This window comes from Daphnia carinata, chromosome 9 (assembly GCF_022539665.2).
Source record: "Daphnia carinata strain CSIRO-1 chromosome 9, CSIRO_AGI_Dcar_HiC_V3, whole genome shotgun sequence".
In the NCBI taxonomy this organism is placed as follows: Eukaryota; Metazoa; Arthropoda; class Branchiopoda; order Diplostraca; family Daphniidae; genus Daphnia; species Daphnia carinata.
The window spans coordinates 4,112,076-4,124,895 of NC_081339.1; the positions used below are offsets into that span (position 1 = coordinate 4,112,076).

At 42.5% G+C, this 12,820-nt stretch overlaps 4 protein-coding genes and 1 long non-coding RNA gene across 6 annotated transcripts; 2 read left to right on the top strand and 3 right to left on the bottom strand.

The window, feature by feature from the left end:
- Positions 1–201: 201 nt before the first annotated feature.
- LOC130688505 (GDP-D-glucose phosphorylase 1-like) lies at positions 202–1,765 on the top strand. Its single transcript, XM_057511487.2, has 7 exons — positions 202–448; positions 520–824; positions 896–998; positions 1,060–1,157; positions 1,224–1,396; positions 1,493–1,561; positions 1,632–1,765. Exons 1-7 carry the CDS (start codon positions 257–259, stop codon positions 1,763–1,765), a joined length of 1,074 nt encoding a protein of 357 aa, XP_057367470.1. The 5' UTR covers positions 202–256.
- Positions 673–1,997, bottom strand: LOC132088307 (uncharacterized). The gene is made up of 3 exons (XR_009421777.1): positions 1,458–1,997; positions 1,025–1,387; positions 673–968 (listed from the first exon to the last, which is right to left on the bottom strand). It is a non-coding gene; the product is annotated as an uncharacterized LOC132088307 (long non-coding RNA).
- A 122-nt stretch (positions 1,998–2,119) lies between these two features.
- LOC130688885 (lysoplasmalogenase-like protein TMEM86A) lies at positions 2,120–3,978 on the top strand. Its single transcript, XM_057511900.2, has 6 exons — positions 2,120–2,276; positions 2,549–2,718; positions 2,854–3,047; positions 3,159–3,274; positions 3,380–3,490; positions 3,546–3,978. Exons 1-6 carry the CDS (start codon positions 2,256–2,258, stop codon positions 3,744–3,746), a joined length of 813 nt encoding a protein of 270 aa, XP_057367883.1. The 5' UTR covers positions 2,120–2,255; the 3' UTR covers positions 3,747–3,978.
- Positions 3,979–8,461: 4,483 nt separating this feature from the next.
- On the bottom strand, positions 8,462–9,880 carry LOC130688871 (proteoglycan 4-like). 2 transcript variants are annotated; one of them, XM_059496786.1, is made up of 3 exons: positions 9,804–9,880; positions 9,283–9,738; positions 8,462–9,162 (listed from the first exon to the last, which is right to left on the bottom strand). In XM_059496786.1, exons 1-3 carry the CDS (start codon positions 9,813–9,815, stop codon positions 8,725–8,727), a joined length of 906 nt encoding a protein of 301 aa, XP_059352769.1. In that variant the 5' UTR covers positions 9,816–9,880; the 3' UTR covers positions 8,462–8,724. The 2 variants fall into 2 exon arrangements, with proteins under 2 accessions (XP_059352769.1, XP_057367868.1); XM_057511885.2 differs by having other exon boundaries at positions 8,463–9,738.
- Positions 9,881–10,314: 434 nt separating this feature from the next.
- Positions 10,315–11,858, bottom strand: LOC130688879 (uncharacterized). The gene is made up of 2 exons (XM_057511893.2): positions 11,524–11,858; positions 10,315–11,470 (listed from the first exon to the last, which is right to left on the bottom strand). Exons 1-2 carry the CDS (start codon positions 11,796–11,798, stop codon positions 10,849–10,851), a joined length of 897 nt encoding a protein of 298 aa, XP_057367876.1. The 5' UTR covers positions 11,799–11,858; the 3' UTR covers positions 10,315–10,848.
- Between the last annotated feature and the right edge of the window lie 962 nt (positions 11,859–12,820).

Below are 12,820 nucleotides of genomic sequence, written 5' to 3' on the forward strand. Positions count from 1 at the left end.
CATTTTCATGTTCCACGAAGGGCGACAATTCCGCCGGGCCCTAATCATATGCCATTCAGAAACTGTAAAGCCAGTAAGAACCCCCTATAAATTATTGTCTACGATAGGCAAACGTCACCTCCTTTTCTAAAAAAGAAAACAGACGTTCGAATATCGTCGAATAATTTTGAAAGTTTTTGGGTGGCAGTTTAAAAAAGGAAATGTCAGAATATCTGAGACCATTTGATTTTTAGTTTTTCTCTTACTCAGCACAATTATGGGCTGCTTAACTCACGGGGCTCTGGTGCTGTCCGTTCCTGCGCCTTCGTCCGCTAGCCGCCAACATTCTGAATTCGACCGTATTCTTCAATGCCGCTGGAAAGAGGCCGCGGATGCAAGCGTCTGCTTTTATCGTTTGAATCGAATCCAGAATAAAATCATCCCCGGGCAGTACCAATTTGTTGCGCAAGTATAGGAATACTCACATTACTTTCGAGCTAAGTAAATAGAAAAAAGAATTAAACTAAATTTTGGTTACAGTACAATCCGGAAAAATCGAAACCAGGATGGAGAAGACCGAGTCAGAATTTGCGGAAGGTCAATCAAAGTTTTGATCCGCTGCAATTTCATTTCAATCAAATTCATGGAAGGGAAGTTGTGATGGGTCCTGGAGAACTATTGTTGGATTCCGACAGCGAGGTTGATACGTTTCTAATCATCAACATGAGTCCACTTGAATTTGGTAGTTGCCTGCTAGTTCCAAGAGTGTCGCAACACATCCCCCAACGTATGACACTTTACGGACTGGAACTCTTGCTAACAACAGTTCTCCGCAGCGCTGACCCGTAAGCAAGCTACGGAATTTTATAACAATACTTTCACCATTTCTGAAACTGTTTTTCTATTGCGGTTCAAGTCGTTTCAAAGCCGGATTTAGTAGTCCTGGAGGCTGCGCGTCCATTAATCACCAACATTACCACCTGTACTACCTACAAGAACAGCTTTATCTTGAAACAGCGGTAAGTATCATTTAAAACATTTCAACCTGGTCCTTTTGGAATAAACTGTTTCTGTTTCCAGCCAGTTGAACACATTGTTGGTCCTTGCTTTACGTTGAAGGATTACCCAGCCAAAGGATTTGCTTTTCAACTTGACAATGATCCTACTCAACTGGCCAGGTAAATTTAATTTTTTTTTACGGATGAGCAAGTGAGCCATGGTGTCCTACTTGTTTCGTAACACAGACACGTATTCACCTTGGCCGATTACATGAGGCAGAACGAAATGGCGCACAATATGTTCATCACACGCGGCACTCGCTTCAAGGGGTTATCGCCCGACTCCTCCGACGACGTCCATCGTGAAATAATTTACGACACATTACGCGTATTCCTTTGGGCGCGTGAACCTGCTTTCGGTTAGTGATAGTAATAAATGGGAGAACTTACTTAATGATTAATGGCTTTTTTTATGTTCACCTTTCACCATATGTTTGCGCCCACGTCAAATGCAGGAGCGAAGAAAGATTACGGTGGTATGAATCCCGCCCTGTGCGAGCTGGCCGGCCATTTGCTCATGACAGGTTAGCGGGAAAAATCCATTTTCTTAAATAAAAATAAAGGTTGGAGGTTAATGTTGAACACTTGTCATAGATCACGAGGAGTTCGAGGCAACGACAGAAAAAATGGTATCGAATATCTTCGAGAATTTGACAGCGTCATTATTTCAGCGCTTGCTCCCAAAAGTCCCTCAGTTGTTTCACGATAGTTGTCGAGATTCCTCCTAGCAAAATAATGAATTAAACAAATCTTTCCTGTCGCTATTAAAAAAAAATAAACAATAAAAAATAACAGCCAATTGAATTTCGGAACGAAACTTTGGTAGCATGACTCAGCGCTAGATGGTGGTCGAATCACGCACAGCTTTTCACGCCGAACTGTTTACACCCACAGGGCTCTGTTGGGAGGACTGGGTGACTCGATAAACGTCTCAGCTAGTAGGCAAAAGTCCATCTCACCCCCCTCGTCTTCGATCGTGGACGCGTAGATTCGCAGTGAGGGGCCCGATTCGACAATAGATCGGACGAGTAGGACAGTCTTCGTTATAACCTCGACGTTGTTGGCAGTGATCCCTATTTTGTTTCCTAATAATAATAATTTTAAGCTTAACCAACTGTACACTCTTCACTCGGTTCTTTACCTTTTCTTTTTGCTGTTGATGCGCACTTGTTGTTATTCATTTCTCAAATTCGTCTGGAAGGCGTAAGATCGTTCGTGATGACGTCACCAAAACAAGTGGTATGTTGTTGCCAGATTTTTAATTTTCAATGTCACCATCTGTTCCTTTTGTCGTTAAGTGGCCAGACATGTTGTTTTTAAGCTTAACAAAAATGCGATTGTAATCGTACTCGATCGCCCCGAGGATGGCCTTTGTAACCACGTCACAATTATCTCCGGGTTTTTTCCTATCGAGTACACGACAATTGTTTGCTTTCTTGGTCAAATTTGATTGCTGTCATATCAAGTGACATGTTCCTCAATCTCTTTTCATGTTTTTTTTTTGCGTTTAGTTAAAGAGCGTCGGACCGAAATTCGTCCCTTTCTTCAAGACGCTGGCCATCTATTTCGTCGTTTTCATTCCGGAGGAGAATCCTTCGCTTCTGGCCATGTTTATTAAATGTTTGCCCATCCTAAGTCTCCTACTCTTCGTGCTAATGCACGGTATGAGTCTTGGCAATGAGTGAGTCCACCAATCATGTTTCTCCTCATCTCGGTGCAGATGTACCCGACCGCCGTCCTGAAGGCTGTTGGTTCACCTTGAATAAAAGAACTAGATTAAAAACATTGTGCTTTTTTTATGGGTAAATAAAAACAGGTACACGTTTTCGCGTCGCATTTTGATCGGCCTCATCTTTTCCTGCTTGGGCGACGGCCTGCTCGTCTGGCGTGAATTTTTCCTCTACGGCATGCTCGCTTTCGGCGTCGGTCACATCTTTTTCATCTCGGCTTTTGGTTTCAAGCCGCTCAACATCCGCTTGGGTATTCCGCTCTACATCGCCTCAATGCTCGGTACTTTTCATATTTCTAAAAATAAAAAATTGATTAGATACCGATCTCAAATCGTTTCGCGGGAATAACAAAATAGCGTATGTGATAAGTGCAGTGTTTGTTTTCAATCAGGTTTCTCCATCTGGCTGCCGCAACAAGCACTGATTTACAAGCTGACCGTCCCTATTTACACGGCACTCCTCGTGACAATGGCGTGGAGAGCCACAGCCCGTGTCCGCTTCTTTGAGGTGATGATGGCAGATTCTCCGGGATCGATAAAACGGACGGAATAGGAAGGGCGTTGGCTTTCAAATTTTATTAAAAACATCGATTTTCTTTTGTTTACCACCTAGGATCTGTGGACTTGGACCAAACTTTGCTCATGTGTCGGAGGGTTCCTCTTCGTTATATCCGATTCGATCATCGGTTTCCACATGTTTTATTCGCCCATTCCTTACGGCCAAGTATTTATGGAAATAAGCTATTGGAAAATGTTTTACTGACTTGTTTTGCCAACAGGTGTTGATAATGACGACTTACTACGCTGCCCAACTAGGCATCGCACTCAGCGTTGTCGATTCGAAAGCGAGTTACATCCGGGAGGAAGAAGAAAGCCGGAAGAGACAGTTGCTATTGGACGAATCAGAGCAGGAACAAGAATCGATAATCGGAGAGGGCACCGACCTCCGCCACAGACGACTGGGCACTGTTGGACATTAAACGAAGGTCATCTCATTTGCATTCCGAATGCCGAAAAAAGGAAAAAACAGACGACCTGTAACAAATTTTGAATAATTCATTAATCGTCTAGTCTTTTTTTTCTAGTTGTGATTTAATCAGAATCCATTAGGTTTTCTAAATTCGGATAAGTAACACGTTATATCTTGACCCATAGTTGAATTGTTAAAGGACCTGCGAAATATCTCTATTACAAAGAAAGTACTGACTTCAATTATCGTTTGTGCATTTCCATCTGCGGGATTGGACGGAACTCGGCGTGAAATTGGATGAATTTTCTCGGATCGATGACTGTCTGGGGACCTTAAGAGAAACTGGATGGAGGCCCATTTGTTTATTACAGTCGGAGAAACTCACTTGTGTGTCGCAGAACGCATTTAACACTAAAGTGAACGTGACGTAAATATCAAACGAGAAGCGGCCTGTAAACAGACAGAATTTGCAATGCGTGTCGTGCGTTCGTGTTTGTTTTATGGGAACACAAATAGAAATAGGAAGACGTGTGTGTTTTTCAATCTGGCTGGGCCGGAACAAAGGACGCAGAGAGGTCACCGTTTTGTGTGGAAGGTCAATTAAAAAGGATATTTTGGACAGCTTTGTTGATGAGAACCAACCACACAAATAACAAATGTATACAGCTTTTCCTGAGTCCCTATTCAACCGTCATGTGCGAAAGTAACGGCCAAAATCGAAATAAAGGATTCTTCCAATAAAAAAGAAACGTGACGTGAAAACATGCCTTTATAACGCCATTGTATATACAGTAAAAATAGAAATGTTTAAGCTTAGCGCGTGAATATAAAGCAATGTAAACCCGAGAAACCCCCATGAAGATTGTCCGCCTAATAACGTGACTTGCTAACGATCGATCTGCTCTGACATAAAAATGTATCACACTTTCTCTCAAGAACTATTCGTAATCTAGGTGATGCTTGTCGGTCTTGAGGATGTTTGGAACACTCGATAAATAGACGAAAAAATGCTACTGACCATGAGGGAATTAATTTACTTACATTAAATGATAATAGCGGAACAGCGACAGATTCCCAACGTTGTGACGCATATGCTGACATTGCACAACCTAACACACAATTACACGTTACGATGAGGTGCACAATTGTAGGTACTGTAACGGTTTCACTGGGTTAAGGCTTGTATTGACACATAGACAAGATGCAGTACACCAAAACACACTCGACGATAGGCTACAGAACGACGACTATCACGAAACAACAGCTCGGCTACTCATTGAATAACTAACCTGACTACTGTTCAACTAACTCAACTACTCTACTATTAACTACCAACTACTCCTCTGACTTGTTACTCCTATCATCATACGATACGCGACAAAGTCCATTGGCGCTACAGTACGTAATGGCCAGTTCTCGGAGCTGCCGAAACTTGAATCACTTTACGTGATTAAACCAAATGAACACGGCGGCCCGACTGGATCTTGCTATGTCCCTCGTTTATAATGTAACGAATCGTCTAGCGAAGCCTCTTCTTACCTTTCTTTTTCAAATAGACTAGAATTTTATACCTGTAACCTTTTTAACTTAAAGCCTTCATTTACTAACCTAGTTCTAAAAACTCCCTTAAGAATACAACAAATCATGAAGACATGTCTCGGCACGTCAGCTAAAAATAGATTTATTTTGGTTGGTCTGAGATTGCCGGAAATGGCCTAAAATTGCCCGACCGATTTTTAGCTATCGTTCAAATTCGTCCGATACCGTCCGAATTTGCCCGCCTATACCCCTCCATGGCGCCCAAGATCGCCCGATTCCGCCCGATATTGCCGCCTATCTTTTAACATTGTGCCTATGGTCCTCACAGTCGATGGCTAACATATAAAAAGCCATCGACAACTAGCAGTAGTTAGTCGTCCCTTGAGAGAGCTATCACGTGAGTACCTCAGCATCCTTCTGAGCCGCTACCTCCTCCTCACAAGCTGAAGCGTAAGTCCCCTTCTTAGTCATATTCGCTACTTGTCTTAGTTGCCCCTTAGTAGTGTATGCCCAAGTAAGTGTTACGTAATTTTAGGACTACGCCTCTTACCTGCTCCCTTGATTGACTACTTGTGGTATTTTAATACACGTTTCAAAACACGTATTGTCTTGTGCTTACCTATACGCGACATAGTGAGTAGCAGCGCCGCGTTAGTTTTATTTTTCCCGTATTGGAGGCAACATGACAACGTGTGTCCTCCTTTACAATAACATGTTCCACAGCTAGTTGTTCCTTCCCATTACATCTCTTTTAATGAGACAAATTCCTAAATGCTCTAATACATCTTAACTATAGGAAGTAATCGAATAATACCGTGTTCGATTCTATTTCGAGTGTTATTATAATTCTTCATTTCCCCGTACCATAAAAAAAATGAAACACAAAGAGTTTGGAACAGAATCCGTTTATTAATGAAACGAAAAGAAATTACAATTCAAATACTGACAACTGACGCCCGACTTTGTTTTCTTATAGCGCTCCACGAAAATTGATCGACTCATTTAAGGGTTGAAATCCCCCGTAAAGGTAGTTGATTCACTGCCTTATTCTTTAAGAAAACATGTAATTTCTTCCATCGCCTTCTTCCGGCGATTGTAAACAAGTTTTGAAGTTATCGGCAAGCACTTTTAACGAATATAAGTGCAAAACCGATCACACTCTTCACAAGCTCACGAACTCACTGAAAGAGAACAATTTTCATAGAAAATACACGAACAAAAATCACGCGGAAATGAACAGCACCGTTTACGGGTTCGCCAATCAATTCCGTAGGATTGCCACAGGGCAAAACGTCAAGGTGTCATATTGTTGATTGACAAAACAATCATTGAATGCATTTAACTTAAAAAACAAAAGAAGAAAGTCTGCAATAAGTTGGTGAAGAGTAGGGTTTGAAATGCACTTTTATTTAATAGATCGTTTTCCGAAAAACGAAGGTAATTCAAGCCACATGGTCTGCGAAGTTGAAAAACCTTATTTACGAAAAAGAACCTATTAAATAAAGCTGATTTCAGTCCACACCTCTTGCCCACTTTCAAGATCCACGTCCGGTTTTGCTTCACTGAGCTTTTGCATCGTTTTCTGATGCTGTTCAGTTCCAGATTCCGTGATTAAGGTGCTCCGGTAAGTCCCGCAAGAAGTGGGGAACGCCATCGCTGTCGGCCTATTTCTTTGCGAAGACACGGGACCGTTCAACACGGGTCTTGATGGATGCATCTGATCAGCCCCTTTTTCAGGTGGCACTCGAGATTGGTGTTTATCGGCTTGACAGCCCTCGTTTCGGTTAACGTGTGGGGCATAGTAGGCATTCTGTTGGGCTTGACCAAGGTCCTTTCTAGCATTCCCGCACGGAGATGGCATCACTGCACGTTCGTGTTTTTGCGAGTAATTTGTCCCCATTGTTGTTGACAACTTGGCCTGTTCTGCCTGGCTCTTTTCCTCTTGAGCTTGGTATTGCTTCAGTTCATGGTTTATAACGCCGAATAGGTTACGAAACCGCTGGTTTTGTGCCTCCAACTGCATGACACGGTGCCGTAGAAATGCGTTTTCTCTGACCGTTTCTTCATACGAATGCTCGAAGCGCGCAGAGTCTTTCGTTTTGTCCGGCAGTTCAATGCGTGGTGGAGATGGAACTTTGTGGTGCTGGTGTTGCTGGGTGTTGGTGTTGGTGTTGCTGGGCCCTTGTGGTGGACACGTATTTTGGTTTGATTGGAAGCCCAACTTGGCGGCCCGTTGTTGTAGATGATCGTTACCAACGTTGTATATCGGCTGGAAGTATTCTGGCGTACTGGGGTTTTTATGGCTGTAATTATGCGGATTCCGGTTACCAAATGCTGGGGAATTTTCAGGGAATTCGTACCGCGTCTGGGGTTGGATGGCCGTTTCTGGGGTTCGTGGCAATGGCAACCGAGACTTTTTAAGCAGGGGTTGGGGGGGATAATGACAAGCAAAAGTTCTGGTCAGGAGCGCCTCGAAAAACGAAACAAATTCGGTGAAGTATGACAAAATTTTGAATGTCAGTTGTATACTCGAAGACGGCAACGGAGGGCTGGGCCCTTGTGGTGGACACGTATTCTGGTTTGATTGGAAGCCCAACGTGGCGGCCGGTTGCGGTAGATGGTTGTTACCAACGTTATATATAGGCTGGTTGCATACTGGTGTAACGGGCGTACCGGGGTTGTTATGGCGGTAGTTATGCGGATTCCGGTTACCAGATGCTGCGGAATTCCCAGGGAATCCGTAACGCGACTGTGGTTGGATGGCCGTTTCTGGGATTGGTGGTATTGGCAACCGGGGCCTTTTAAGCAGGGGTTGGGGGGGTTTATGAACAACGTAGGTTCCTGTCAGGACCGTCACGAAAAACGAAACAAATCCAGTGAAGTATGACAACATTTTGAATGACTGTTGTTTTCTCGAAAAGAATTTGAATTAAAAAAATGGCATCACGCGATGGTTTTAAGTAGTAATCGGCTTGGCTCCAGCGCATTTCCTTTGGAGATGTGGTACGTTTTTTTAATTTTAAAAATTTCGATTAAACATAATAACATTCAATTATACCTTTTCTTAAAGTTAAATTTATTTCACATAGTGTTCAAATCATGAATCAATTTAGAAATAATAGTAAATATGATAAATATCGGTAAAATCATCATTGGTGATTATGGCTATACCAATGCATATGGATGGTATTAATGCAATCTCGTTGTTACTAGCGCCATCTGGTGTTGTAAAAAAACTTAATTAATAAGTATCAATGCTTTTATTGGCTTTACGTTTAAATATATTGCGCCATGCTTCGTGAAAGAAAAAAGACAAATGGCATGTGGATTGGTGTAAATACAAAAAAAAAATTCGCCAAGTAATTACATTTGATTCAGATTTTGGGCTTTTCATTTTGATTGTCGCTCGGTTGTTGCACGTTGACGAGCGTTCCAGCCTGTCCAGCACTTTAAGGTAGAGTAGGTTTCTTGAAAATATTTAACGTCCTTTCTGTTGAACTTTTACCTTTCTCTGTCCATATTGTACCGTTCCAGCACCACCTTCCCTTACAGACTTCATTGCTCGCAGTAGTTGATGATGTCTTCTGAGTCGTTGCAACTGGAACAGATCTCGATGTAGAAGACATTGGTGGTCGCGAAGGAGTCGGAGCTGGCGTAGGAGGACGTGGTGGAACTGGAGCAGGCTGGAAGGGGAAAGGAGCTGGAGGTCGTAGAGGAGCTTGAACGGAAGGCCAGGCAGGATAATAAGCTGGCGTTGAAGGACGGACCTGTGGGGGAGCTTGCATTGGAGGACGGACTTGCGCTGGAACTGGTGCTGGAGGACGAACATGTGAGGGAACTTGCATGGGAGGACGGGCCTGTGCTGGAACTTGCATTGGAGGACGAACCTGTGCTGGAACTTGCATGGGAGGACGGACCTGGACTGGAACTTGTATTGCAGGACGTACCTGTACCGGAACTTGCACTGGAGAAAGTATCTGTGCTGGAACTTGCATAGATGGATGGACAGGAACTTGTGCTGGTATTTGAGGCCGGACTTGATTTTGGACCAGAGATGGTACTGGAACGACAGGCCGGGAGGTCGTAGAGATCGTTGTTGTTTTCACGGCAGGTGGCTTTGAAGTGATTGGTTGCGGACGCCCACTTGAATAATCGCAATCAACCCACACCCAAGCTGGCTGATTTCCTTTCTTCGTCTTCTCAGTCTCACTTTTTATCAAACATTTGCCCGGCCCCCTCTTCTTGAATTGTCCGTCAATTTTCAAAGGCTTTTGGGTGGTCGTAGGCCGTTTCGTTGTACTGATCATAATTAGATCACCGTTACTATAAACGCAATCAACCCATTCCCAGGATGGACTTTTGCCTGCCTTCGATTCACTTTGCACTCGACATTTGCCCGTTCCTTTATTTTTCCAATGTCCGTTTGCCATCGCCACCAGAACACAGGTGTAAATCAACACAACCTGTTTGATTACAACGGTAAACAAAAATGAGTAACACTACTTTCATAATCATAGCATATCTTTACCGAATATTTCATGGTGAAGGTGACCGCTTGCTTGTGACTGGACAAATGCTACGAGATGGAATGTGTCGATAACGATGCTTACTATCTATTTATACATAAAGCTCTTACCAAAACAGGCTCGCCATATGCCGTCAAGGTTATTGATTGACAGATATCATTTGAAAACTTTCGTTTTCTCGTTGATTTCTTTTTACCTAGATAATACCGTTATGTAAGTCATTTCCGCTAACATTGCATGAACCGAACGCGCACGACTTTTCCTTTTGCCAAGCAAAAGATGTGGCTGATGAAATTGGATGTTTTTAAGTAAAAATGGCTCTATTGACAGGGAGTTTACAATGTGACAGCCGAACAGAAGATCTGACGTCAAGGTTATCGTTTGTTAGCCTTAACTTTGTTAGCGATATAGGGCTTCTTTAAAACGAATGGAAATTCTGCTTGTGATGGCTTTCCTTTTCGTTGAAAAGGTTAGACTGCGAAATACAATCTTGAAAAGAATTTCGCAATCCAATTGAAAAATATATTTGAAAGTTTATATCGATTCGTTCAAATGATTTACACATACCGCTATCCATTCCACAAATGGTGGAAACATGTTTAATCAGACGACAATATTCCTTTTGTTATCCGAACATCAGACACAGCGGAGATTGAGGGAATCCTTAGAAGGATGGACGTGAACGGCATTGGAATAATTTCACGCGAGTCAAAAGCCGTACACACGCCCCCCGAAAAGCGTGAATAGCAGATAGAGCCTTCCTTTTGTGCAATCTCTTCTGAAACTTAATTGGGGAGGGATTAAATCAATCAAGAATCACAGCTTGGCTTTTCAGAAGGCCTTTCATGAAAGCCAAGTGGAGCAGGAAAGACACGCTTATCAAATGTGAAAAACGATTTCAAATCATTGTGAGGAAACTGTGGAAGCCTTTGACACAAGGAAGCGACACATAAAATTTTTATTTTGCATGTTTTCATAAGACTAATTCAGAAAATGGAATTTTTAAAATGAGAAGGATGCGAGCAGCATCAAAGAGAGAAGGAGTCACTATCGATTGTTAGATTGACTAGAAACGGATTCTGTGGGCTGGGAATCGTTGAAAAACATTTGAAATTGAAGATCACCCAGCCGACGGAATCGCTGATTGATCCAGGCGAACTGAGAAGCGCAGTGAGTCTTCTCCTTGACGACAGGATTATACACAAATGTGTCCTCGTCGTTGGCCACATCGAACAATTTCATGTCCCATTTATCGGCCAGTTGCCGGTCCACGTCCAGCATGTATTGAAAGTGCGATTCCGTGAAGCTCGATCGATCAGGACACAGATTGATGCCGACGGATAAATGTTTAACTCGGTCCAGCTGATGGTTCTCCATGAGGTCGGACAGGATCTGCCATTCGTTTCCATCGCGTCCCAATCGAATCATCATGTAATCAATCAACGTAGCATTAGTGCTCTGTTGTTGAATGAATTTTCCGATTGATTCTTGTTCACCAAGACTCTGGAAATGTACGTAATTGCTCCGGTTACGCGGAGTTACTTTCGCAGAGTCGGAGGCCAACAATAACGAATAGACTCGACATCCAATTCGTTCCACAGTGTCCTCTAGAGACCATTCGTTCTTCTGCGTTTTGATGACGTAGACCACACAATTGTTTTCTTCAATTCTTCAATACAAAGATTAAGACTGTGTTAATTACAAAATTATACGTATACGTACTGGAATCCTATATCAGCGCAGATCGTTTGCGGATAAGAATTGAGTTCGATTCCTTTCGGATCGCCAACGTTGAGCAATACGACGTTTCGACAAATGTCCACTGGCTGACGTTTGAACAAATCGAATGCCATCTGAACGACTGTCATATTTCCTTGATAATCGACATTACGGTAAATGTTAGCGATTTGATGGTAGAAGAAGATGATCAAGAACACCAACAATAACGGCAATAAACATAAACGTTTAAACGCTGATCTGGATAGAACTAATGCCATGGTGAAATTCGTCACAAGTACACACAATGTCCATCACGAATTAAGTAAAAGAAAACGGGATTCTAGGCTTTCACATTTTGAGAACGAATGACGTTTTTGTTCCGACTGGCTGTCGCTTTATCACCTGGCAAACTAGGTTGAAAATTGATAACGGTTGCAGATAAAACGGAAACGATGTGTCACCTGATAAGATCTACATTTATTTTGGGCAGCAAGTTTGTGTGTTTAGTTTTGAGCTAATCGATAATCGATGTTTTCTTTTTCCTCAATTTGTCAGTCACGTTCTTCCAGCTTTGAGAGTTTGCTTTCGGCATCAAGTTGAATAATGTTTAAATTTAATAAGAAATGGTTTGAGTGAATACGGCTGCAAATCACGCGATCGATTGAATTCCTTTATGGCCGACTTTCTTTTCTTCGCTACGCAACAATGAATTAAAGGATATAATTAGATACGCCAAATGTTTTAGAAAATTTTTTTTTTTGATTACCGGCCAATTCTCATTTTGAATGAGGAAAAATGAGCGTAATCTTTCTAACTGAAGATAATGTCAAGCGCTGTCGTGCGCCTTTCTTTTGTATGGAACGTGTTCTCAAAATAGCACGGGACCAAGACAACTTTCTTCCTACTACCGAAGAAGAGTCCCTTTACATATTTAGAAGCATAGTGTTATCCGGTTTTAAAGCTAACAAGCATCATTCGTCATGTTGCGCATCATCATTCGTCAGATTGACTCTGAGTTTGTCGTTATCCCATTTAAGCGCTGCGGGAATCCCGTCCTACGTGTGTCCTCGAACGATGAGAAAGTCGACGTGAAAACATGAAAGTTGAAGAGAAGCGTATTTCTTTAATCGACGGTGCCATTATATTTTGCATTACTTCATCTGGCTGGAAATACTGAACGTGTCTTATCACGTTGATCATAGCGTTGGATGCTCAAAATTGTTCTGCATACCGATTGGATGTTTAGCGATGCGTTGGCAGTGTTTGGAACATGCCACAAGATGTGTGGATCCCATCATTG